The sequence below is a fragment of the Echeneis naucrates genome, chromosome 21 (genome assembly GCF_900963305.1).
Source record: "Echeneis naucrates chromosome 21, fEcheNa1.1, whole genome shotgun sequence".
Classification (NCBI taxonomy): Eukaryota; Metazoa; Chordata; class Actinopteri; order Carangiformes; family Echeneidae; genus Echeneis; species Echeneis naucrates.
This window is the reverse complement of record NC_042531.1, coordinates 12,386,558-12,410,192: the sequence shown is the minus strand read 5'-3', so window position 1 is coordinate 12,410,192 and position 23,635 is coordinate 12,386,558. Positions and strand designations below refer to the sequence as shown.

Here is a 23,635-nt window from a genome sequence, read left to right as displayed (position 1 = left end):
TTCTGAATCTCAGCATAATGGTAAAATGTACTCAAAACCTCATGGTGTAGACTAAGCCAGACATTCTCACTATGGAGTTTCTAACCTTTTTATCTAATTCACCACAAATCCAAAGATTACAGCCTGTGCTCTGTGTAGCTTGTCTTTACATCTGAGTGAATCAGAAAACTGAATATAAAGTGTTCAATATTTCAAAGCCTCCAGCCTATTTAGCCTTCTTTATCTTGGTCTTTCTACATATTAATGCTCATCTTGTTCATAGGGAAGCTCAAAAATGGCCTGTTTAGGATTTCCCAGATAATATAGCTTGATGAAGGTCTTTGTAAACATTTAGATGCTTTGTCTACCACAAAAGTACAGCGCAAAGAGAAAGTGCACCACCACTTGGAGGGTTTCTTCACTGCAGGTGTTTAGTGCTTTCTTTTGGAACATTCAAAGCACCCAAGAAATCACACTTATCAGCCTCTCAGACTGAACAACATTCTCATACGTGCATATTTACTTTGATCTATCTTTATTTTTTGCTTTCATAGTCAAATGTCCAAACTATTGACACTCATACATAATGCAGTTATCCAAATAGATGGAAGTGGTCAGGGATGCTTTTGGGGTTCATTATAGGTCTGAAATCTTGTCACTCACAGCTGAACAGTACACGGAAAGGTCATATTTATTCTAAGACCCCATTCACATCGGGCAATGCCTGATGCCAACTCGAAACAAAGGAAACCCCCAGTAGACCTGCAAAGCTGTCATACTTGTTTAAAATTATTTTGTTCACTTTTGCCATTAATATGAATTATTCCTGACTCCATTCCAAATGTCAAATTAAAGTAGAAACACCTCTGATCCATCAAATAGGCTATGCAGAACTATGCAGTCAGCTTTGTACAAGTATCATCAATTCTTTTTGGATCTGATTTAAAATAAACTGTGAGTCCCATCCACTAGAGTGACCCAACAAACAGAAAACCATCAACATAAGGGGAAAAAAAACAAAAAACACAAGCTGTTCATTTGAAAAGACAGCTTGGCCTGATCCTAAAAGAGAGGTCATGGCCTTTGCTAAACACTAGCTTAAAGTAAATTTCAGTGTTTTACAACCCAGCAGCATAATTCTTGAAAAAATGCTGCACCAAAAATTTGGTGGAAATAATAAAATTGCCAATCTGCCAAGTGTCACGCTGTCATTTTTCCGATCTGCAAATTTTCTGTCAATTAATCATTAGGTCCTCTAGGTGACCAGAGGACAGTTGATTGAACATTCTTTCACATGGAAAATTCAATTCATTTAAGACAATTATCCATCCCCTTGTATAAACGCTTAAACCAATTACTCAAAACAACATAATCTGCGTTATATGCATTGTTTTCATCATAGAAAATTAGAAACACAGTGAAAAGTAGTGTTTATGAGTTTAAGTTGGACTTAATTGAGTAAATATATAGCACACGGCAAGAGCAAATACAGATCACTGAGGTTTTTAATAATCATCAACACATTTATGTACAAAGCAAGCGATGTCATAGTGAAATGGCCAAAACAAACAAACCAAAAAAAAACAAAACCTAAAATGCATGTTCTTTGTCATTAAAATAGTTAAAGATTACCGCAGGGAACCAATTCAATCGTCCAGCACGTTTGGTACAGTCAGTATAGTTACAATCTGACAAAATTGTCACAGATTATCTTCACAAGTTAGACGGGCCTGGGTAAAGGGCATGGGAGGATGGATCCAGATCCAGACTTTTGAAAAAGACTCCATAAAAACCACATCCCTGCAAATTTCCCCAAAAGCACCAAGTTTGTCTTTGTTCTTCAGTTATTCAATGGGACAAATGCTTACAGTGAAACATGGACCCCATTTACTCAGCTCACACTATAAATCCAATACAAACCAGGGCAACAGTATCTACATCTGAAGAAGATATAAATTGTATGAGTGAATTGATTAGGTGCAATGGGCTTGTTGGGTTTTTCATTCTTTGCTGCACATAACTACTCATTCTATTGCCTATAAAAATTATCTATTTTCTACCTATCAAATTTCCTGTGTTTAGAAGTTTGCTCAAAATAAAAAGAAAGAAAAAAAATCATTACCAACTTTCTATCCTCAGCCCCATTTCTTTTCTCACCATCAAATTAATAAGAATGATCTTAATGTGTGAATTTAAACAAAGAAATGTTTGTAGTGACGTAAACATCCTAACAGAAAGACCAAGTCTCTCTCAATTGTATTCAAAAACTGCTTTAATCATGTAATCTGTCACACAACAGTAAAAATTGCCTCCATTTACAGTATGAAGTTTCTGAGAATTTGCATTTTCATACCTTCTGTTCCTTACTAGGAAAAACTAAAACTTCTTAATTAGATAAAGCTTAAACGTTGTGGTTCAGCCAACAAGATCTTACTTTTATCTATTTTTTTTTTTTACCACTAATCTAAGTATTATATGAAGTACTGAGCTGTTGGGAAAGTCCAAACATCCAGGATATCCATGACAGCCAAAAATCAGCACTGCTTCCAAATGACACTTGAAAAATCTAGCCCAGACGACAAATGAAACATTTCTTCAAATTTTAAAACTGTATTCTCAGCAAATAAAAAGTACATAGCATGCTTTCTGTACATAAAGGACCAGTGTGTAGGTGGATCACTCAGAACAGAAACAGAATACCTAGTTGTGTTTGAAAGTGTATACAACCATCTGAAATGAGGAAGCATTGTGTTTTTAGCCTGGAATAAGGACCACAAATCTGCACGGGGGATGGATCACCTCAGGCAGCCTTTTATTTTTTACCACCATATTTTACAATGTGGACAAACCAAACACTGGCTCTATATTTTCACTTTTTCCGAATGACAATGTAGGTTCTCCTACCTGCTTAGAGGATGTGGCGAGCTAACTTACACTCAATCCTATACACCGGTCCTTTAAAAGTATACGGGTCATCTGCCAAATACAAAATAATGCATGTTAGGTTGGTGGTTGTAAAACTGTGGCAGATGAATCTATAACAAGCATATTTCCTGGTTAGAAGAAATCCCAACAAAGCCCAAAGGAAAGTGAAGTTTAAAGTCAAAGATTAGCTTGGTGTCATTTAAAACATAAGAAAAGAAATTCACAACCAGGGCAGTACTAATTGATTAGTTGCATTTTGTGAATGGAAATAATTTTTTCATTGTCACATCTCAACCTTGCATCTTTTAGCAGCCAATATATTTGCTTATTCTCTTCCTTAAATTTGATCTGGAAACTTGCTCCAGGATTCACAAGTTGACACTCTCCTACCCTGGGGACCTAGGCTTATGAAAACAAATCACTTGAGGATCTACCAAATTTTTCATTATTTGTTTATAAAAGCAGAGACTACAGGTAACCAAGGGAATACAGCAGAACAAGGAAGCAATGTCCACTCAACAAAATCCTTTAAGAAAGAATAAAAGTAAAACAAATTTAGAGAAACTAATCTTTTACAAAAACACTTGCGCCACTAGTTAATTTGGTTTGTTTCCTCTTCATTTTTACAACAGTGACTGCTAGAACAAGCAGCAAACACTGATGGGTTGGTGGTCAAAGTCACTATATACACACACACTTTTCACACACAGATTCACTATACAGTCATACAACTGTGCACACACGTCAGTGTGTCCAGGTATCTCAGTGGTTTCACAGGTGACTTGGCCTCACACACAGAGACAAACTGAGGAGCTGAGGGAACAGCGGCTTGTGCCAGTGCTCCTAAATGGAATTAGTGATAACTTGGATGTTCTCCTTGGTGGTTTATGAGGCTCAGTCAGGATGCCAGAGGGGACAGTGGGAAGGTAGGTCCTCCTGTGAAGTATTTTTAACATTATCCTTCAGTCCTTTGACAAGAGTGGCTAGAAAGAGAAAGAGCAGAAAGGTCACAGGTTGACCAGTTGGTCTGTTGATGTAGTTCTTTGAAGGCTAATGGGCATGTACAAAACATTTTGTTGTGCTTATGTACAAGAACAACAAAGACACTCAAACTCAAAAACTGATTAGCTCACATTAATTGGAGACAATTTAATCTATGAATGTGGAGAAATACATTTGGTTTTACTATGTGAACAACTCTGATACGCAATATGGACAGGAAACAGGAACAGTTAAACATGCTGCATTATTCTTCTGTGATTGGATTTATACATAAACATGCACATTAGAGCAGTAAAGGTTTATTGAAGATCTGAAGGATCTTCTTTAGTTCACCTACCGTGCCCTAACCAATTAATTTATCTGTTGCTTGAATTTATTGGCAATTTCAATCTTTATGCCTTAGAATTAGTGAATATACCCAAGGTAATACCCAAAATGTTAAATTGTTTTCTTGGACATTTTTTCGCTGACAGATAAATTGCCAACAAGGTTGGTGAGTAAAATTTAGATGGTAAGAGAGTAGTATAAAATTTGGGAAGAACAGCAAATGCTCTTTGAAATGAGTGGTAGTAAATAACCCAATGCCCACAGTGTAATGAGGTGAAATTAAAATAACTTGTGTAAAGACTGACAAAGAAATGAAGGAACAAAGACAGAATACTTTACCATGAGGGTTTTAGCTTTCATCATCTGAGACATGAGGTTTAGCAATGGCCATCTCCTCCTTGCTGTTTGCAATCATCTTACATTTCTACAAAAACAGAGCAAACCATGTGTTATTACTTTGTCCAGGTACTGTACAGCCAATACATCCATAAAAACAAATCATGACTCATTTCTCAACAGTCTTTCATTTAACATTTTTGTTCAAAAGTGTAAAATTGTATAATTATTGTTTAACATGGACTATTTTACCCCCTATTTACCTCAGTAAGCTCCTTGATGGTGTGTATGTTAGCCTGCTGAGTGACCTTCCTCTTTGCTTCTTCAATGTGGTCCAGGTTAAGGGTTGGTGTTGGGGGGGCGAGGCATGGGGGAGGCTTGTTGGTGATTGTAGGGAGTGGGGCAAGAGGAGGCATGGCTGCAAGGGCACCCATGTTGGTCAAGGCAGCTGTCATAGTAGCCGCTGTCATACTTGCCATAGCGGCACTCATGGTGATGTTTGACATGGTGGGCATTCCAGGAATATTGGGTATTCCCATTGGACCCATGTTGGGCATATTTGGCATGTTGGGCATCCCCATGCCCATTGGGAGAGGTAAAGGTAGAGGTAAGGAGAGGGGGGTAGGAGATGGTGTGGGTAGAGGGAGCTGGAGGATGGCTTTTGGACGAAGACTCTCAGGAATGGGAACTCCAGCCTTAGCACACATGGCAGCAGCATTAGCCTTAGCTATCTCCAGCAGCTGGTCCTTATCTATGGACAAGAAAGGGAGATGCAGAGAATGTATAAATTTGGTATACAAATGTCCAAAAATATAGAATAACAAATTTAAGAATTTATTGTCTTCCATATGATTGTCACTGTCTACTATCTAATTCCATTACCTAGTTCAGTGAGCCGTGGGGGAGTCTTGCTGGTGCTGCGTCTTGTCCGCGACCCTGAGCGGCGCTGTTTGCGCAGGATGAGAACTGGAGAGTGGCTAGGTTCCCTCTTCCACCTGTCCCGTCTATCGAATGAGCGACTGCGAAACACTGGACGTCTCCCTCGACCCCTAGATCTAGATCTACGTCTACGATCAGATGAACGAGACCTAGATCGCCTGCTTCTGTCTCCTGACCTAGATCTTTTCTTCCGACCTGTGGAGCGGCTCTTGGACCGCTTGCCCCTCTCTGTGGACTTGGACCTCCTCCTCCCTCTAGCAATAGGTGACCGGGTTCGAGATCGCCTCTTGCGGGCTGGAGTGCGAGACTTAGACCGCCGAATTCTGGTGCGTGACTTGGAGGATGATCGTTTACGCCGTGTGGTGGAGCGTGAGCGTGACCGCCGACGTCTGCCCGGAGATTTAGACCGCCGCTTCTTCTTTTCTGAAGGAGAGATAGATTCTCTTTTCCTCACAGGTGACTTGGACCTGAGAAGGGGTGATGGAGATGATGAATACAGAACATGACACTTGCAATTACTTAATTAACTGAAAACAGTGTGATGGCAGTGACAAAACAAGCAGAATCCACTGTCTCTGACATTTTTGTTGCATTTACTGTTATAAGGTGAAATATTGGTCTGGTGATGCTAGTCAAGTCCACGGGGTCTTTAAATTTGATGTTTTTTAGTAATTTAATTTAAAGCTCTTTGTGAACCTCTACACAAATCATGTTTCAAAGGCGTGCATGCAAACACTAACGGATTACATACCTGGATTGCTTCTTTCTAGATGCAGACTTGGATGTTGATCGTCGAGGCGATGAAGTTGAGCGTGAAAGTTTCCTACAATCTGTAGGTGACGGTGACAGCTGCTTCTTTTGTAGCGGAGATGCTGAAACTGGGGTCATTTTAACAGGGGACGAAAAATTCTGTTCTTCATCTGACCCTTCGGAAAAATCTGGTCTATCTGGATCAGGTTCTTTGGAACCAGACTTGGACCTGGAAATATCTTGTTCATTGGATGTGCTGACAGGTTCCCCCTGCTCCTCCTCATGGTTAGTTCCCAGCTGCTCCTGCAAATTATCTGAGGAACTCTCAACTTGGGGACTGGAGGCATCTACTGAGGGCACGGGCTTCCAAATGCCTGCATGCAGAATATTAATTAAGATTAGATAAAGAAATATGTTCAGAAGTTTTCAAACAAACAAACACTTCACATTATCAATAGCAATTCAAAAATCTGCATTTTCCACTTGGAAAGTAGAACAAACACAATTGTAAATAAGATTTGAATGAGCAATTTCAATCAGTTTAGAAGACTGAAATTAGTGCAACTCATCACTTCAAGTTAGTTATAAGCCAATATGCAAGTTCACATTCAGGGTTATTGTGGTGCAGACATTTTTCTTGAGCAAATTACAGGAAGCAGATACAGAAGTTATAGGAATATTAGTTATTACAGTTTTAATAAAAATAGAAAAGTCTTGCCTGCTGTAGTTGAAAGTCCTCCACTTAGTCCAACTGAGTGCTCTGTATTCGGCGAAAGAGGCTTCTTTGCTTTTGCAGGAGAAGATGTGGATCTGGCAGGAGAGGAGCTTTCAGACTGCCCGTCACTTGACTGAGACCTGGATCTGGACTTTGATCTGTTCAAACCTGCAGGGACAGATATAGATTTTGACCTTCTGCCACTCTTTTTGGGAGATGTAGACCTCCTCTTTCCTAGTGGCGAGTGTGACTTTGACCGGTGCCTTCGAGACACTGAGCGGGATTTGGAGCGTTTGCTAATCCTTGGAGAACGACTTCTCCTGGCAGGAGACCTGGAGCGCCTTCTGACTGGTGACCTGGATTTAGAGCGTCGGCGGGAGGGAGGGGTTCTGGACTTGGTCCGTTTGCGAGGACTCCTGGTTCTGGAGCGACGACTGCGCTTAAGAACTACAATGGAACGAGATCGAGTCCGCCTGCTCCTGCGGATTGACCGGGAGCGTGAACGTCGGGATCTGGGGGGTGGTGACCGCCTACGTCGAGACAAAGATCGACTCCGAGAACGCCTGCCTCCTGTACGTCTTGGCGGTGTCCGTGACCTAGAGCGACGAACTGGGCGTCTTGATCTAGATCTGGAACGACGTGTTCGAGTGAGTGAGCGTGACCGTGAACGCCTGCCAACTGCACCACCTCGCTTGGGTGACCGGGTCTTTGAGTGCCTTGTACCACCACGTGATTGTGACTTTGACCTACGAGTTCTTCTTGGAGACCGAGACAGTGAGGGGGACCTGCGCCCACCACGTCTAGGGGATCGTGACACTTTTCTTTTAGGAGAGGGGGAACTCCTGCGTCGCTTTGGGGAAACGGACAAGGAAGTTCTCCGTCGTTTTGGAGACTTGGACTTCCTTGGTGATTTTGACACCTTCTTCTTGGGCGTGATGGAGCGAGAGGTAGACCGGGACTGACCTCTACCTCTCTTAGGAGATTCTGGCGATAGGGAGACAGACTTCCTCCTGGATTTAGGGGACTGAGATCGGGATAGAGAGCGAGACAGCTGTCGACTCTTTCCTGGAGTTGTCAAGCTTTTTTCCTTTGAGGTTGACCTGGAATGGGTTCTTGACCGTTCTTTTTTTACTGCTGCTGTTTGACCACCAGACTCCTGCCTACTGGGACTCGGGGTTGGGGACCTCTTGATGTCTATGCTCTTGGAAGGGGATGGAGACCTGGACACATCACGTTCCTTAATTGCTGCCCTCTGACCTAAAATGGCCTGTTCTTTCAGAATTGGGTCATCTCTTGGGGTTGCGCCTTCCTGTTTAGGTATGATGTCAGGCAGTTCGTGTGCATGGCTGAATGCACCCTCTCCATGACCACCCTCTGTTTTCACTTTAACTGTCATTGACTCCGTTATTTCATCCAGACCTCCCGAGGGTAACCTAATTTCCTTTTCTGATCCATTGGTGTTACTTCCCTTCCCTTCCATTGGGGGCAGATCCATATTTGAAATCTCCTCTTTCATCCCTCCAAGCAAAGCAGGTTTCTTCTCCTCCCCTCTTTTACTTTTGGAACTCATTTTGGATACTGGTACTTGCAGATCAGATGCTCCAGCTGGAGAGTATTTGGCATCACCAGTTCCTTTACCTCCTTCACCTTCGGATTCAGAACCTGAAGGTGAGCTACTTTCAGATGGGGAACGAGATGGGGATTTCTTTTCCTGCTTTTCATCTTTCTTCCTCTTCTTTTTCTTCTTCTTGGCGGCATGCTTTTTGTGCTTCTTGGATTTTGCATCTGCTTCCGTGTCCATACGATCTGAAGGAATCAAAAAAGAAAACAAAGCAAAACAAAACAGACAATTAACCCTCCTTTCTCTGGAAGGATAATCAATGTGTTTGTACAGTTGTGTGGGAGTTTCTCCTACCTGTAATTACATCCTTTTTACCTTCCTCTTTCAGCCCAGCATGGTCTCCAGCAGCTGCTGCCAGTCTAGCGCTATGAACAGATGGAAAGGTTTATTTACAAAATGCTCTTGTTTATGTGTAAAAGTTCCCAAAACAAAAAGTACTGAATCTGTTCACAAAAAGTACAGTTTAAAGATAAAGCCATAACCAAACCATAATCAGAAACAATGGAATAAAATGTGCTTTTAAATAAAGGTGTTGGCTCTTGTGAAGAGGATGCTTAATTCTGACTTAATAGATCTAGTTAGTGTCAAAAAATTTTGTAGCACTGGTATTCATGGCACTTGGTAGTTTAATTTTTATAGCTCTCCTGACCTAGCTCTGGTGGTCCGGACAGGTTTTGGTGGAGGTGGTGGTTCTACATCGGACTCAGCACCAGATTCTGAACTGCTTTCCTTTTCTCCCTTCCTCCTCCTCTTCTTCTTCTTGCTCTTGTGCTTTCGGTGCTTCTTGTTTTTCTTATGTGGCGCTTCATTTCCTTCCTTGATATTTGTTTCATCTTTCTCTGGCGCCTCATCCTCACCTGTAAAGCGCACAAAGTATTTCAAAAATTCACAAAATGTATAATGTTCAGCATAGCATTTCTTTAATGATCTGTTTAGTGCTGTACCTTAATTTAACAAATTAAACTTTGCCTGATGTGCTTGCGTTAACTTTTGCAAAATGATTAAGGTACATGAATGTTAAAACCATTCCATAGGATATGTTACAAGCTCAATATTTGAGCGACTTAAAGTCAAAAGGCATAAAATCCTCCAGAAGTGCAGGCTGTGACATCAGTTCAGCATATAACTTTTTTGATATCAAAATGCAGCTCAAGAGTTGTTTCAGGATCTCTGGAGGGAAACTGCAATAACATAAACTGAATTAAACTGGATAAGGTGTTAAATGATATTCATCACTCACCTGATGGGATGTCCACTGCACATTCCATGGTGCCAGAGGCCCTGATTTTTTAAGACGTCCTCGAAATGTCACTGGTTTGCTGCTCCCTCACTTAACACTAAGCAGGAAAATGCAGGCATTGTAAGTCAAGACACAGACAGTGCCATACCAACAAATTAAGGTGTTTATATTTCATTGCAAACTATAAATTAACACTACACAATTACATCAATAAGTAATAATAATCCACCCAAAGTAAATAAGGGCACCAAGGAACTTTTGCTATCCTTTGGTCTGGAACAAAATATCTTGATCCCTATTGCTCTATCAGTAATTCAGTGACATTCATTTGCTTAAAAGTTGACTGTTTACATACATACGCACATACTTGTGTGTGTGCGTGTGTGTGTGTTAGCACTAAACACGACTTGCAAATGACATCTCCCTAAACTAAAACAATTCAAATGAAAACAAAAAATAAAAAATAAAAATAAATATAAAAATAGCCTTAACTATGATAAAATGAAAGGGAACTCTGTTGTTTCAGATTACTCTTGTAACAACTATAGAGACCAGAAATTTTTGGATTGATTGTAGTCTTGCCACAGAATTTTTTTTTTATTATTATTTTTACTTTACTACTATGCTGGCAAACTGAAAACTTCTTTTTGAACACACAATAACCTCAGAGCTTAAATAAATTGACACTGTCTTGGCTGGCAAGACTGAGAGCATATGTAAGTGACTAAGTACTCTTTACTTCTGCTTTTACATTTAGTAAATTAACCATTCAGAGCGCATGAGCAAGAGTATGACTTATAATGACTCAAGTCAGCCACATTGGGAGATAGAATAGACAGAAAGCATGCAAAGAGCAAAGACCGTGGTGCAGTCTAATATGTAACATGCACAGACATTGTCTTTAGGAGTGCGGGTAGTAAAACCCATCCGGAACAATGCAAGCAAGTCTGTGATCCCCAACATTGGTTCCAAGTGTACAGTGAGACTGCACTTCTCTGAAAACAGATTTAACACTTCATAGAATAATCTGAATTAATTCAACTCTTGCAAAGACAACTTACTAAATTCGCATTAGTTTTCTTGTCAATACAAGGTCTCCTAGATACAAAACACTTAATATCAATTGCTTTGATAATATTCTGAGCTCGGTGGAAGAAAGTAGTTGTTCTGCAATCAATGAAACATTACTCATGCTACAATAGACCTAACGTTGGAAAGACTGCTGTTCTCAAACAGTGGCAACGTAGCCACCGTCTCCTACACAATCCCCTTAATTCATCCACAATCTTATATTGTAGCAAAAGAAATTATATGCAATGGTGAAACACCAATATTGGAGGTTGTGTGGCGTAAACCAAGACAACAGCTTCACTTAATGCTAAAGCTAACAATCAAAAGGTATGGCTGCCAAACTGTTATTTTAGAATTCATGTAACGTTGGTAAAATTATTACTCCTGCCCCCATACGTTTTATTACAGTGCTACATGAAACAAAAGTGAAGCTGTTTACTTGCTGACCAGCTAAATTGATAACAAAAGCTAAGTGAGGGGGGAAAAGTTACAAGCAACAAGACGTTCCTTATACGCCGAACACAGTCGGGCCTGCACTTCCACATCTAGCGGTAACATCCATTCACAGATGAGTGCGGCGGGCCATTAGCTACTTAACGATAGTATACGACAGCATGATATTGTATTTAGAGGTTTTAATAAAACTGCTAAATCAAATGAAATTTATTCAGCACGCTTACCGATGAGATAACATAAAAGGTGGAAGAGCCGAACATGCTGCACGCACACCGCGGCCTCAGCGATGTAACTGCTAACTCTTCAGCTAGGACACTGCTGCTCGGCTAAGCTAGCACACCCGTAGCTATTCAACCAGCTAGTTTGCTAAGACACTGAAGTGCTACTACTTCCACTGAGTTCGTTTGCTCGCCGGTGCTAAGAATAATGTACGATATAATTACCCAGGCTCTGTTCGGCGACCGTAGTTCCTGTACAGTATGCACCGGATGGCTGTGGTCATAAAATGTGCGGGACTAAACAATTGCCGAAAATGCTAACCGTTAACCAACTAACTGTTCCGCCATGATGGAAAAAGGTATCCCAACATGCCATGCTGCGCAGTTTGAATGGCCGCGTCACGGTCTCCTAGGCAACTTTTTCCCCTGGCAGCAAACCAAGTCAAACGTGAAGTTTGTGTAATATTTCTCCGTTTTATTTAATTGTTGTATATTATCTTATTTTCATGCAGCGTGTGTTACCAAAACCTATCTATTGTATCCCAATTTTTGTGTTTTTGTACTTTCCTTTTAAATTCAGATTAAGAGCTTCTGCTGCACGCAGTTTTTCAATCCACCTCTACACTTTGATTTTATTTTCAGTTGTCGATTGTTTTCCTTTTAAGGACACTTTTAATCTCAGTGCTCACAAATGACACAAATTTCCTGTGGCCACAAATGTAATGATGTGTGTGTGTTGTGTAATGTGTTTTAGTGGGCGACTTTCTTACTCGCAGTATGGTTTGGAAACTACCTAATAGTTATACATAATGCAAAAGGACAAAGGATTCATTGAAGCTGCGCTCTCCTTTTTACTTTTCAGTGCTTTTAACTGTAGTAGATGGAATCACGTCTATTGGTATCTGTCAGGTGGCAATTTTTTTTTTTTTTTTTCACACATGATGGTGATGGTGGCCCATGTTATACAAGTTAATCTAGAAATGTAGCCAAATTACTGATTACTCTGTTCAAAAAGTAATCTAATTTCTGTACTGGTTACTTGATTTAATAATTATTTTTGACGTAAATAGTGACTCCACTAGTTCCTTTTCCTTACCCTACTGCTGCTGCAAAAAAGGGGACAACCTGTTTAGCTGGCTCCTAAATCCACTTTATTTACATATTCCAACAGATGAAAAAAAAAGGTCAGGCACCACAAGAGGGTCGCGAGTTCGGCTCCCAGCCTGGGGCCTTTCTGCCTCTTAAAGGAAGTTTTTCCTTGCTATTGTCCCTCGATGAGCACTGCTTGCTCATCGGGGGGATCTGTTGGGTCTCTCTAAATAATTTTATGAAGAATTTGGTCTAGACCTGCTCTATATGTAAAGTGCCTTGATGTAATGTTATGATTTGCCGCTATGCAAATAAATCTGCTTTGATTTGATTTGATGTGACATGCCTGTGTGGGTTTCCTCCCACCGTCCAAAGACATCACGTTTGGGTTAACTGGTGACTCTAAATTGTCCATAGGTCTGATTGCGAGTATGAGTAGTTGTTGGTCTCTGTCTGCCTCTGTGTGTTGGCCTTGTGATGGGCTGGTAGTGATGTGTTGTTTGTGAACAATTAATTAATTTTGAACTAATCTTTTGTATGACTCAGGAGTAACAAGTCATCTCAGTGGGTGATTTATTCTTTTTTCCCTGGTCCGCACATGCAGGCCACAGGCTCAGATTCGTTTCTGCCACATATTCATTCACTATCCATTATTCATGTGTTGACGGTTGATATCTGGAGGGGTCTGGTCTAGTCTCTGGAGGGGTACAATCCCTGATGGGGGGTCTGGTGTACTCTTTGGAGGGGCCCAGTCTAGTGTCTAGTCTCTGGGGGGGGGGTCTGGTCTCTCTGTATGGGGTCCAGTCTAGACTCACACCAATTCACTCAGTGTGTATCATATCATAATCCATCTACCGCTACCATGCTACACTACCGACAATTTGGGCTCTCCAGGAATCAAACCCACAACCTTCTTTTTGTGGGGCGACTCTGCTACCCACTATTCCACCGTGCTGCTCAAGCCATACAGCAGAAAATTGATAAATCAACAACCTCCATCTGTATTTTTCATTTACATCCCAGTTCATATACAGGTGCAATATTATATGATATTACTTTGATATTATAAATATCATAGATATGTTTATATGTACTTTATTTATCCTGAGGGACATTCACTTACATGTATCATTCACACAGGAGGCAAACAATAAGACATATAGAGACATGCTGCCTTACCCTGCAATGTGCTTTACTTCCAGACATGACAGACAAACAGCTTGTTTTTGTAGAGATGAGATGAAAGGTTGACAATGTTAATGTCATTAATGTTTGGAAATTATAATGCATGAAATGACTATTTTACCGAAAAAGTTATGTGATTACCGTGTGATTACCAAACAGTGGTAGTGACAGGGTCACAGTAAGAAGGTTCTGGGTTCAAACCCCTGACCTGGGGCCTTTCTCTGTCGAGTTTGCTCTCCCTTTGCTTGATTGGATTCCCTCCTCTAACCCTGTCTTCCTCCCACAATCCAAAGACATGCATGATTTGGATAGCTGCTATCTGTCAAAATTGCCTGGAGTGTGTGTCTCTTTATGTTTCTACATGTTGAGGACCTGAGTTGTGTGTACTCCAATGTCAGCTGAGATTGGCTCCAGCCCAGCAACCATGGAGGAATACATAGTATAGATAAGAACGGATGAATGGGCATTATACTGATATTAAAGCTCAATCTCTTTCATTGAGATTGTGTGAGTCAGTAATCATGAAGGATTCATTCAGTAATCATTGGGCGTCAATGAATTTACTTTATTTTTGCTTTAACATCAAATTCTTTTGTAGCTCTTTAAGTTATGATTCTGTGGAAGCCCATTTCTGCCAGAAAAAAAAAGAAAAAAAAAGTCAAATTATGAGGTAAAAAAGTCATACTTATGAGCTAAAAAGTCAAAATAATTAGAAAAAAAGTCATAATTATGAGATAAAAGGGTGCTTGCTTATTACAATCCCATGGGAATCCACAAGCAAATTGAGTATTTAATTTGTTGTAAATCCACGTTTAAAGTAATTCTCAATGTGTTCACAATACATTTCACAAGAAGAGAATTCACACAAAGAGCTACTACTCTGACTGTTGTGTGAACATAGTATCTCATAATTTCGACTTTCCATCTCATAATTTCGAATTTAGTATGTGATTTTTCTTATCTCAAGGCTAAGTTTTTATCTTTTTTTTTACTGGCGGAAATGGGCTTCCATATCATGCAGACCATTTGTGGCTTTCAGCATTATTTCTTTACACCCCAATGAACTTTTACTGTGAGAATAGACATGCAAAAGGCATTCAGGCTGGAATAGAAACCACATACACCGCCTCAAAAAACAGAGGCATTTTTTATTATTCAATGCAGAGTTTGTTTTGTTTTTTGCTTGGGCAAATATTCTCTTTAGTATTTGTAGAGATTGTGCTTTTATTGTGAAGGATATACGCCGGAAGTGCAACTCCGTCACTGGCTGTCACACTGCTGCTGACGGAAGACGACAAAGAGACCACAATTTTGAATGTGACATGTGATTAGTAATAAAGTCTTTGTAAGTCCAGAGACATGAAGAAAAGGCTTAACATCAACCTGAATGATTCTGCTTTCCACAGAGAACGAGCACCGGTCAGTATTTATTGCTAAATTTAACGCTTACTTCTTACAGCTAGGAATTTGCTAGCTAACCAGCCAAACGTTTTCAACTGTAGGTAGCTTTTGAGTGTCTTGCCAGCATAACAACAACGTAAACGTGAGTGTTTGGTTTTTTACACGATTTCATTCGTAGTCGCTGACTCTCAGACAAGCTGTTGCTCTAATTGCATTTCAGCCAAAGCCGCAGTTTCTGTCTTCATCCAAAGCGGGAGAAACCTCATCAGTTTCATGTACATCCTCAGCCAAGTCTGCTCCCGGATCGAGGGACCAGCCTCTGTCTTATGCAGAATACATAGTCCAGGGTAAAAACAAGGCGGTTGCCCCCAACCTGCCCAGGACTGGATGTGCTGGAGTAGCCAGTCAGATTGAACCCCAGAGTGAGCCTGTCTCAATATCATCTGCTACTGGAAGGTGTGCCACAGTTCAGGATGCTATACAGACTGAAGGTGGAGCTGAAGGGCCTCAGAAGAGTGAAGAGAGACAGAGAGTGTCTGGCACAGACCAAAATAAGGCAGACTGTCAAAATTTAGATGCAAAACTCACTCTGGGTCCTAAACCGGTGGGATCAGGGAGCAGCATTATTGTCAGTCCTCGGCAGGTATGACCCATGTGTGTTTAGTCTTGTGCTTGCATCTTCTTATGGTCAAGTCAGGTTCATAATACCTGGTAATTAAATTTTCAGTTAATACCCATTGAGAGAGACAAGCTAATGTTGTATCTGGAAACAAACAAAAGTTGTCTGCGATGTGCAGTGGGAAGTGTCATATCACATTGCTTTTTTGCTTATTCAGAGGGGAAATCCCATTCTGAAGTTTGTCAGGAGCGTTCCTTGGGAGTTTGGAGAAGTTGTACCAGATTATGTGTTGGGACTGACGACATGTGCTCTCTTCCTCAGGTGGGTTTTTGTACCTTAGGAAAGTGTATAAATGTGTGTGAGATCAATAATAGGTGTTAGCACATGCTCATAGAAGTGTAAACTGTTTGTAACTTTTATTTGATTTGGAAAGCTATCAAAGCATGCTTTTCATATATTTACTTTCTCTTTTGGGTTTTGTTTTAATGTTGGTTCTGGGCCTGACTCTTTAAGTCTGAGGTATCACAATCTCAATCCAAACTATATCCATGACCGTTTGAAGCAGCTAGGACAGAACTTCACCCTGAGAGTCTTACTGGTTCAAGTGGATGTGGTAAGTAAAAAGAGAGTTTTGCTAAAATAACTTTGACATTCATAAATGTTAATTTAATAAACATTCAGTAAAGTGCTGTATTTTAAAAAATAGTAATATTTTGAGTCCTTAAGGTTAAAAGTTGAAAAAAAAAACACAACAACAACACTGTCATTATGTAGCACTATAGCAATGTCTGATGGGCAATGTTGTTTATCACTAAGATTAGTTTGAACAGAAATGGTACGTAAGATAACAATTTTTAACTCCTAACAAATGGAACTACTGATATCTTTACTAAATTGAATAATTATTTAGTCTAATAGGTCTGTATTTGATATGAAGCTGGAGGCTACTTCATATGTGTATGAAGGAAAATATTGTATGTATGCAAGAATAATATATATAGACACTTCAGAATAAAACGGTTTAGTTCAGAATATTTTTTTACAAGAAATTGTTATATGCACAAAATCTGTAACCCCAGTTTCCACATTTAAAGTTTCTAGAACGTATTACTATCGAACTGGCATTGGTTTTCACCACAGAACGATCCTCACCATGCACTGAAGGAGCTGGCTCGCATCTGCATCATGGCTGACTGCACACTCATCTTAGCTTGGAGGTAAAACCCTGCAATATTGAACACACAGTGGGTTGTCACAGAACACAGACATGAAAGAAGGAGTACTTGGAGATAATTGTAAAAATCAGAAAGTTCTTCTTTATTTTAAAATTTGCATTAGCTTTGTAATATGTCTATCATATTAAGGTAATTACTCTTGAAATGTGTTGCCTTATTCTGGTTGGAATTATAATTAAAAGAAAAGCATTTCTAATCTCTTTATGTTAATTTGACAGTCCAGAGGAGGCAGGGCGGTACCTTGAAACATACAAGTCATATGAAAAGAAACCAGCAGACCTACTGAAAGAACAAGTTGAGAAGGACTATCTGTCAAAGGCTGGTAGATTCATCTGTTTCCATTTAATGAAAGATATGACAATTTTGCTCATCCTAGAAAATAATGGACAATGTCTTGTGTTTTAATAATATAACCAATTGAATGTGATAAAGTCAATGGAAGACAATCTACGCATATTTTGCAGTGTTTTTCAGCCTTTGAAGAATGTAATGCTGATTGGATTTTGGTGATTATTTTAAGGTCACAGACTGCCTGACCACTGTTAAGTCAATAAACAAAACTGATGCCATCACCTTGCTTTCCACTTTCTCAGTGAGTTGTTTGATTCTATTTAGACTTATTTAGTGATATTCTCAATTTGTCATAAGAAAAGATAAATATTTTTTTTTCTCCCACTTTTTTTTACAGTCTGTTGAAGGAATCATTAGTGCCTCTATGGAAGACCTAGTTCTCTGTCCAGGCCTTGGACCACAAAAAGTAAGTCCAAGTACAAATTAAGGATATGAATACATGGTGAGTAGAAAATGTGCTGAATTACTATTTAGCCTTTTTTTGCATGTAGGCAAGACGACTGTACAATGTGCTGCACAAGCCCTTCCTCAAGTCAAAAACAGAAGATAACTGAAACTTCTGACCAGCGATGTGTGACAAACGCCTGAAAAGAATTTGATAAAGCTGATAATCACATCAGACTAACACAAGCACTGGACTTATTACAATGGCTTTCAGACTGAGAATCACCTGGGATTGTTTTATGGATTTAAGACATGGACTTTTTTTGAAGTGTTGAAGCAGTACATCGACCTGTTGTTTGTTTTTTTAATCATGGAGTGTATTGTTGTATTATTTTGTTATTAAAAATAAATATGTTTTATATTATATTACACTGTCTAATGTGGTTTGATTTATGGTTCCATGTATAAATCATGTAAACAAATAAACAAGAACTTATATTTGACAAATGACAAATAATCGTAATATGTGCGAAAAAGAGTGAAAGCACTGTCTGACACAGCGTGGCGTTGCCTTCAAGTGCTCCTCCGACATTCCCCCATCCATATTTCGAAATTAACTCGATTCAATGAAAAATTGCCCCAGTTTATAAAAAGTGGGCAATAATAAGTGAGGAAATAAGACGAGGTTACTGGGTGGGGAAAAACGAAGAGACAAATGCTCAGTTTTTCTCTAACGTGGATGAGAAATGGTAAAACTTAGGTGGGTGGGGGAGAGAAGAAGGGAGGTACAGAACATAGAATGTATGAACATAGAAAATACTTCAGTGGAAAATATTCCATATATAGCATATATATGGTATATTTTATACAGTATAATTGCATACACGCATATATATGTTATGTTCCCGCCCACACAGACACCAACCAACCACGTTTGTTGTATTCGACGGTAAGTGAAGGCGAAGTAACTTCATCTGACGTCACACCAGGAAGCATTTGGGCTCCCAAGCCAGATGAAGTGTTGCGATGTTGCCTTTAGCGCTCTTTTCTTATTTGAAGTCAGATAATTGTGCCATCTTGTGAAGGGGGTCGGACCGTCTCTCGGAGGCGGGAAGACATGCAGGCGGAGGGGGAGGACGATGCCCCTCCGGAGGAGCGCTTTGCCCGGTCCGACTTCACTGCAGGCGGCAGCGATCAGGTGAGAGGACTCGGACCTTCACCAGCGGCACCGGGGGCGGGGGGGTCACTCGAGCGCGGGCGCGCGCAGATTTTTTTTTCCGGGGAGGGGCGGGGCTTGGACCAATGGCTAGGAGTACATGGACTGGTCGGTTGGTCAAATAGCTGTGATTGGTTGGACGACCGTTCAATCGATCTAAATTGGCCAATGAGTTTCGTTTGGATAAACGTGTCTAGCCCAGGGCAAAAATAAATAAATAAATAAATCAATAAAATTTAAGACAGTCAGGCTAAAGTGAGGGGTACTGTAAGTCAGTGAAGTTGCCCCCCACCCTCTACGGGTGTGATGCATCTGATTGGCACTAACCTGTGGCCTCTGCCTTTCAGCTCAGTTTCAGCAAGGGGGACAAACTGCTCATCCACGCCAAGCCATCATCAGACTGGTGGTGGGCAGAGCTTCTTGGGGTCAGAGGTTATGTTCCTGCCAGCTATCTGCAAGAGGAGGAGGAGGAGGAAGAGGCTTCTCTGGAGGATCCATGGCAGGATGAGGAATACTTCGGCAGTTATGGGATGCTGGTTAGAAAAGAAAAACAATGTCCTGTTTGTCACTTTATAATGATTAAGACAACAAGTTTCACATACCAACAATTCTAAATTTAAGCAGATTGGCTGCCCAGCAGACAGTCATGCATTTCACTTTGGTAGATGTGAAAAAACAACATGCCATCGAAACCATACCAATTAGTGTCTCTATTTCATGTCAAGCCTTTATTAGTGACTCGAGGTCCTGCACTGAGTGACTGGACTCTGTCTGTAGCTGTAGAAATCCAATGGCAAAAAAGGGAATTGGTGTTTATTACATTTGTGTGTGGTTCAATTCTCAAAATTTTCTAACCTCTATTTCTTTCCAATACTTAGAGCAGACAGACTCCATTCAAACTTTAAAACATTGAGAAAAGTCTTATCTAGTCATTACTGTTTTAATTTGTTTCATAACTTCTTTCTGAGAAGCAACTATTCAAGTATCAGGCTAATTTTTGACAAATTTTCAGTTGCTAATAGGTGTGTATGGCACGTAATGTTCAGAGTTAGAGGGGTGTGCTGTTTCACTGGAGTGGACGAGCTGATCAGAAAATTATCTGAAAAGGATATTTAGAAATCATTATCATGGGCAAATAGTTTGAGCAGAACTCAACATTTTCCCCGGAGTAGTAGAGATTCTTGTCCTGTTTCAGACAATGTGTCTACTTTAACAGTGAATCAAACACAATTTGGTCTGTGAGCCTTAAAAGGACAGGTCCATCATCCATGTCTCCCATTTGCTCCAATACAATTTTCTCACGAGAACAGCAGAACTGTCAGTTTTTGACAATGGCCCACTGAGGCACTCTCAAGTATTCTTGTATCAGTTTGTCCTCCATTTTAGAACTTCAGACATTTCCACATTAACAAATTGGTTTCCAATAGCAACAAGAAATAAACAGAATAGAATCCCTGATGATGTCTTAGTTGCATCATCAACACTTTCTGATCACATAGTTCTAATACTGCCTGAAACTTTGTAAAGCTACCAGTCAGTCAGCAAGCAAGAGGGAGAGAAACACGCACAAGGCTCAAGCAATCAAACATGGAAGAAGTTCAACCCAAAGTGAATTTCTACCTCAGCTCCCTTGAAGACCAAGTGAGAGCTGAACTTCGTGATAATGAAGTCAGACTCACATAGAACAAAACCGAAGGGGCAGTCCTCATGCAAATCTAAGAGGACATCCCTCTTTCAGGCCTGCATGAGAAAACCAGGACAGGGAGAAGATAGAGACTTGTGTGAAGAAAAAAATCACAAAAAAGCAAAGGAAGTGGTACCAAAAACTCTTCTCATGGCCAGCTCCAACACTCCACAATCAGCTACCAGAAAAAAAAACTTTGTTTCCGAGAATATTTCCTGGTTTGAAGCGCTAGCTGATCCTCACAGAGATACAGACACACCCAGCTATCCATCTCTTTGAATTTTCTTTCAAGGTTTCTCCCCATGAACCTCTGCCTCACACACACAAAAAATATGGAAGATATGGAAAAAATAATGATTTTATATTTAATTTGTTATTGAGAGTGTGAAATTGGACTACAATACCTGTAAACACTTAGTTAGATATAAACATCAAGAAAGTGCAAATCTCTGAAGACTTGCATTCAAAAGAAATAAATTCTGAGTCATTATCATCCTTCTCTGAAATCCAGGACTAAACTTATTGTTTCATCAACAGTCACAAGTGAAAACAAAGAAAAATAATGTCAGAACAAACTTGTTTTGAATATTATAGCTAGTCTTACCATTTTGTCATTTGCAGATTGTTTACTTAGAATTCTTTATTTTGAGGGTTAAATTGAATTTTCTATACAGTTGGGGCATCAAATTTACAGGAAAAACCTTATCAAACAATTAGAAATAAAAATAAAAACATTAAGATTTAAAAACTACTTCCTACAATGTTCCATTGTTTTGAACGCAATTTAGTCTTTAATGAGGTTTTGAGGTTTGATCAGAACCTAAATTGATATTTATTAGTGATTACATTTTCATTTGTTTATTAGAGCCTCTGGTCCCTGCACCGAGTCACTGGACATCTACAGTATATGTCTCTGTCTCACACACAGCCAGGCATACAATAAAAGACATATTGTACATACACTACCAGTCAAGTTTGAACACACTTTTTAATTCAAATGAATAGGAGAGTGTGTCCAAACTTTTGACTGATAGTGTATGCACACAGATATTGTCACTCTCTCTCTCTCACACACACACACACATTGTGAGTGACATAAACAAACAGACACACACAATGTTTTCAAGTCGGCATTTCCTTGAATATACCAGGAGCACACATTGAAACAATACCTGATATATAACTGTAAGGAAATGTTCATAAACAGTTACCATGGCAACACTATTCTCTTTAAGGCCAAAAAATAGTGATTGTTTATATCATAATATGAAATAATTCATTCTCTAAATAGATTTTCTATTTCTGCCTGTTAGGATTTCACAGCACCATTTTCCCTAATGGTTATTATTATCTCTTTTTAACACACACTGCAGTCTTTGTCAGTCCATCCAGAAAAATTATGTCAAACCAAGAAACCAGTGGTTGGTTGGTTCGAATGACCACACACAAAAGTATAATTTTATTTACAATTTTCAGGGTCACATATTTTGCCTTCATCTTCATTTGTAATATTAATAATTTAGTAATGCCATCGTTATTTAATGTATAACAATGAATGCCCACAAAAAACATGAAAAACCGCTGATATGGTGAAAATGTGTGCCTTGATTTCTTTTAGGTTTAAATGGTCAGTTATGGACTAATTTCAACAAATGATAACACTTTTTGTATTTTATTTCATTTTGTTTACCAATGAAGAGGCTTCACTTGGAGATGCTGTCAGACAAGAGTCGCACTGAGGCGTACCGGCAGGTTATTCTCAGCAACAGCGCTTCTCTGAGAAGTAAGGTGGTGATGGATCTCGGCTGTGGGACTGGCATCATCAGTCTGTTCTGCGCTCAGCTGGCACAACCCTCAGTGGTAATGTCTGCAGTATGACTGCAGGGGATGTTACTCAAACATTCAGACTCATCCACATATGTACACACAAAAGTGAGTTCAATTTTTTGGAGACATAAAACACAAGACATACCAGCATGTTCAGATATAATATACACGAAATGCAGACAAATATGGTAAATCAGTGAAACAGTATCTCAGTATAGTACATTTAAATACTCCTATATTATGTATATATTAAACAGAGTATAAGTCATTGGATATTACCAAAGCTACACTTCCATCTGGTGGCCAAGGAGTATTGCTACATGCATTATGGCGTATAAAGTGAATAAGGTAATCTATGTCATTATAGGTGTATGCTGTGGAGGCGAGCTCCATGGCGGAGTACACCAGACAGCTGGTGAAGCAGAACGAATGTCAGGAGGTGGTAACAGTGCTCCAGGGGCGAGCTGAAGAGATCGAGCTACCTGAGCAGGTGGATGTCCTGGTGTCTGAATGGATGGGTAACTGCCTGCTGGTAATATGACACTGCTAATACTGTTACTTTCACATACTACATCAAGATTTGTTTTTATGGCAGAATCATTATTTTTATTACTTCCTATCATGCTCGCTCAGCTCTTAAGGAGTTCGAATATTTCTACATTCCTTCCCTCTTTAGTTTGAGTTCATGGTGGAGTCAGTCCTGCTTGCTCGGGACCGCTGGCTGAGGGAAGGTGGCGTGATGTGGCCCTCATCTGCGGCCTTCACCCTGGTGCCATGCCAAGCTGACCGATATTATGCAGAGAAAATGGCCTTCTGGGAGCGACCTTATGGCCTGGACTTCACCCCTCTTCAGTAAGAGCCACTGGTAGCTGATTGAAATTGAATATTTCCTGTTTCACTGTGTGTACAGATTACTTAGTTGCAGATCTATGAGTCGACCAAAGGGGAACAGATAGTTGAAATTGTAATTTGTGGTGAAGCAGGTGTAAGATAAAGTAAGACATTGAGCAAAAGTTCCCACAGAGTGAGAGTCACAAAATGAGAATATGCGAGTATTTTATTCTA

General features: G+C 39.9%; 3 protein-coding genes across 5 annotated transcripts in view; 2 read left to right on the top strand and 1 right to left on the bottom strand.

The window, feature by feature from the left end:
• Positions 1-1,466: 1,466 nt before the first annotated feature.
• On the bottom strand, positions 1,467-11,939 carry sona (SON DNA and RNA binding protein a). Its single transcript, XM_029492913.1, has 10 exons — positions 11,805-11,939; positions 9,835-9,931; positions 9,244-9,451; positions 8,889-8,959; positions 6,977-8,779; positions 6,260-6,632; positions 5,452-5,975; positions 4,833-5,320; positions 4,573-4,657; positions 1,467-3,887 (listed from the first exon to the last, which is right to left on the bottom strand). Exons 2-9 carry the CDS (start codon positions 9,860-9,862, stop codon positions 4,583-4,585), a joined length of 3,570 nt encoding a protein of 1,189 aa, XP_029348773.1. The 5' UTR covers positions 9,863-9,931; positions 11,805-11,939; the 3' UTR covers positions 1,467-3,887; positions 4,573-4,582.
• Positions 11,940-15,124: 3,185 nt separating this feature from the next.
• ercc1 (excision repair cross-complementation group 1) lies at positions 15,125-18,272 on the top strand. Of its 2 annotated transcripts, none has more exons than XR_003842346.1 (9): positions 15,125-15,272; positions 15,475-15,897; positions 16,091-16,194; positions 16,387-16,486; positions 17,014-17,090; positions 17,327-17,430; positions 17,629-17,700; positions 17,797-17,865; positions 17,951-18,023. XR_003842346.1 is itself a non-coding variant. In XM_029530121.1 (9 exons), exons 1-9 carry the CDS (start codon positions 15,213-15,215, stop codon positions 18,011-18,013), a joined length of 1,068 nt encoding a protein of 355 aa, XP_029385981.1. In that variant the 5' UTR covers positions 15,125-15,212; the 3' UTR covers positions 18,014-18,272. The 2 variants fall into 2 exon arrangements, 1 of the variants encoding a protein (XP_029385981.1); XM_029530121.1 differs by having other exon boundaries at positions 17,327-17,426; positions 17,951-18,272.
• A 574-nt stretch (positions 18,273-18,846) lies between these two features.
• prmt2 (protein arginine methyltransferase 2) overlaps positions 18,847-23,635 on the top strand; it is a 6,731-nt gene continuing 1,942 nt past the window's right edge. For both annotated transcript variants that reach the window (XM_029530118.1, XM_029530119.1), the window contains exons 1-5: positions 18,847-19,041; positions 19,407-19,595; positions 22,442-22,603; positions 22,938-23,102; positions 23,247-23,422. In XM_029530118.1, the coding sequence (XP_029385978.1) occupies positions 18,961-19,041; positions 19,407-19,595; positions 22,442-22,603; positions 22,938-23,102; positions 23,247-23,422 (773 nt within the window). In that variant the 5' untranslated portion in view covers positions 18,847-18,960. The remainder of the gene's footprint in view (positions 19,042-19,406; positions 19,596-22,441; positions 22,604-22,937; positions 23,103-23,246; positions 23,423-23,635) is intronic.